Below are 1,514 nucleotides of genomic sequence, written 5' to 3'. Positions count from 1 at the left end.
CCTTCAACGAAGACTCCAAAAACTCTAGAGTCGATGCTCCGAACACTCCGGACATAGTCGATTTTTTTTAAAAAAAAACCCTAAGGTCTAACATCTAAGCTTTCTATTCATGTCCCATATCAAAGGATCCCTCTCCTCAAATAATTAATTAATTGCCAAACAAAATTTGGCACCCATATTCACACTAAAAAATTGTCCAAAAAAAAGAATGGTCAAAACCCATTAAAAAAAGGCTAATTTTTACATCCATTAGAACTTTACTATTTACACACTAGTATATATTGTGATTGTTTCACTTATCAAAATTGGTCGAGTGATTTGTGGAGCCATTAATTGCCTCCTGGCACAGCATTACAAGAAGGGTCTCCTAACCAAAGGTTGAGTTCAAAGGTGTTGGCATGTAATTATAGAACCGAGAGGCGTTTATAAAAATAAAAAAACCAACATGGGTCACAATGTACAATACGTCTAAATTTTGGTTTCCGAGCTCATCATGCGACAGAACTCACAGAAGTCAATGAAACCGTCGGAGTTGGAGTCCACTGATCTCACAATGCTCTCACAGAAGGCTCGATCTTGGCATTCCGCAAACCCCATGCCCACAAGGATGCGCCGGAGCTCGTCGACGGAGATAAATCCGTCACCGTCCACGTCAAAGACACGGAAAGCATCCTGCAGTCCATGATGATCAACAACGTTATCACTATCATCTCCGTTACTGTTGCTAACCTTATCTACGCCGGAAGCACCGTTTTGTGCATCTGGCCTCTCGCAAAGAGCTTCGTATAGAAGCTCGAAGTCCTCGAATCGCAACTGGCCGGCGCAGCCGCCACGGCCAGCGCCATTGCTCGCCGACGCCGACTGCACAAGCCACGCGAGGTGCTCTTGGGGCAATCCGTCGAGCAAGCCAAGCTTGTGCAAGTGATGCTGCAGCTCTTCCGCGCTGACAAGGCCGTCTCCGTTGGCGTCGATGAGCTGGAAAGCTCGGAGAAGGAGGTCGTCGCGGGGGGGTGATGCAGCGTTCGGAGCGACGACAGGCGATGGCGGGGGTGGCAAGTTGGCAAGCGTGGTGGCAGACGAGGCGGCGACACCGACGACTTGCGTAGCTGAGCTGAGGATGTAGTTGGGCAGGATGGAGCTGAGCAGGGATGGCCATCTCCATACAATTTTGAGCAGGGCGGGCGGCAGCATACTTAACAGAGTAGTGCCTTCTCTCTACTACCTTCTTCTAGTACTGTCTTCCCTGTGCTGCCATTACCGCCTCCAGCACGAGCTTAAATTATAGCACGGGCTTTACCGCCTTCAGCACGAGCAGTCTCCTCGCACCTTCCACTTGACTACACCAAACCCCCAATATATTCCTTGCTTTCTTTCTTTACTCTTCGCCGCCGGCATATCCTCCAAACTTTTCTCCACTAAAACCTTTTATTTTTTATTATACCTTACATCAATCCCTTTTCATTATTTCTCCAAACACGCATTTTAAAATGAAGTCAACATGGAATCGAATCTGA

General features: G+C 47.5%; 1 protein-coding gene across 1 annotated transcript; it reads right to left on the bottom strand.

The window, feature by feature from the left end:
- Positions 1-238: 238 nt before the first annotated feature.
- On the bottom strand, positions 239-1,314 carry LOC147614894 (calmodulin-like protein 3). Its single transcript, XM_086779800.1, has one exon. The coding sequence runs from the start codon at positions 1,189-1,191 to the stop codon at positions 469-471; it is 723 nt and encodes a 240-aa protein (XP_086635926.1). The 5' UTR covers positions 1,192-1,314; the 3' UTR covers positions 239-468.
- Positions 1,315-1,514: the final 200 nt, after the last annotated feature.

Source organism: Cibotium barometz, chromosome 41, assembly GCF_041138505.1.
Source record: "Cibotium barometz isolate CiBa-2024 chromosome 41, ASM4113850v1, whole genome shotgun sequence".
NCBI classification, from domain to species: domain Eukaryota; kingdom Viridiplantae; phylum Streptophyta; class Polypodiopsida; order Cyatheales; family Cibotiaceae; genus Cibotium; species Cibotium barometz.
The sequence above is the reverse complement of the archived record's forward strand: the minus strand, read 5'-3'. Positions and strand labels throughout refer to the sequence as shown.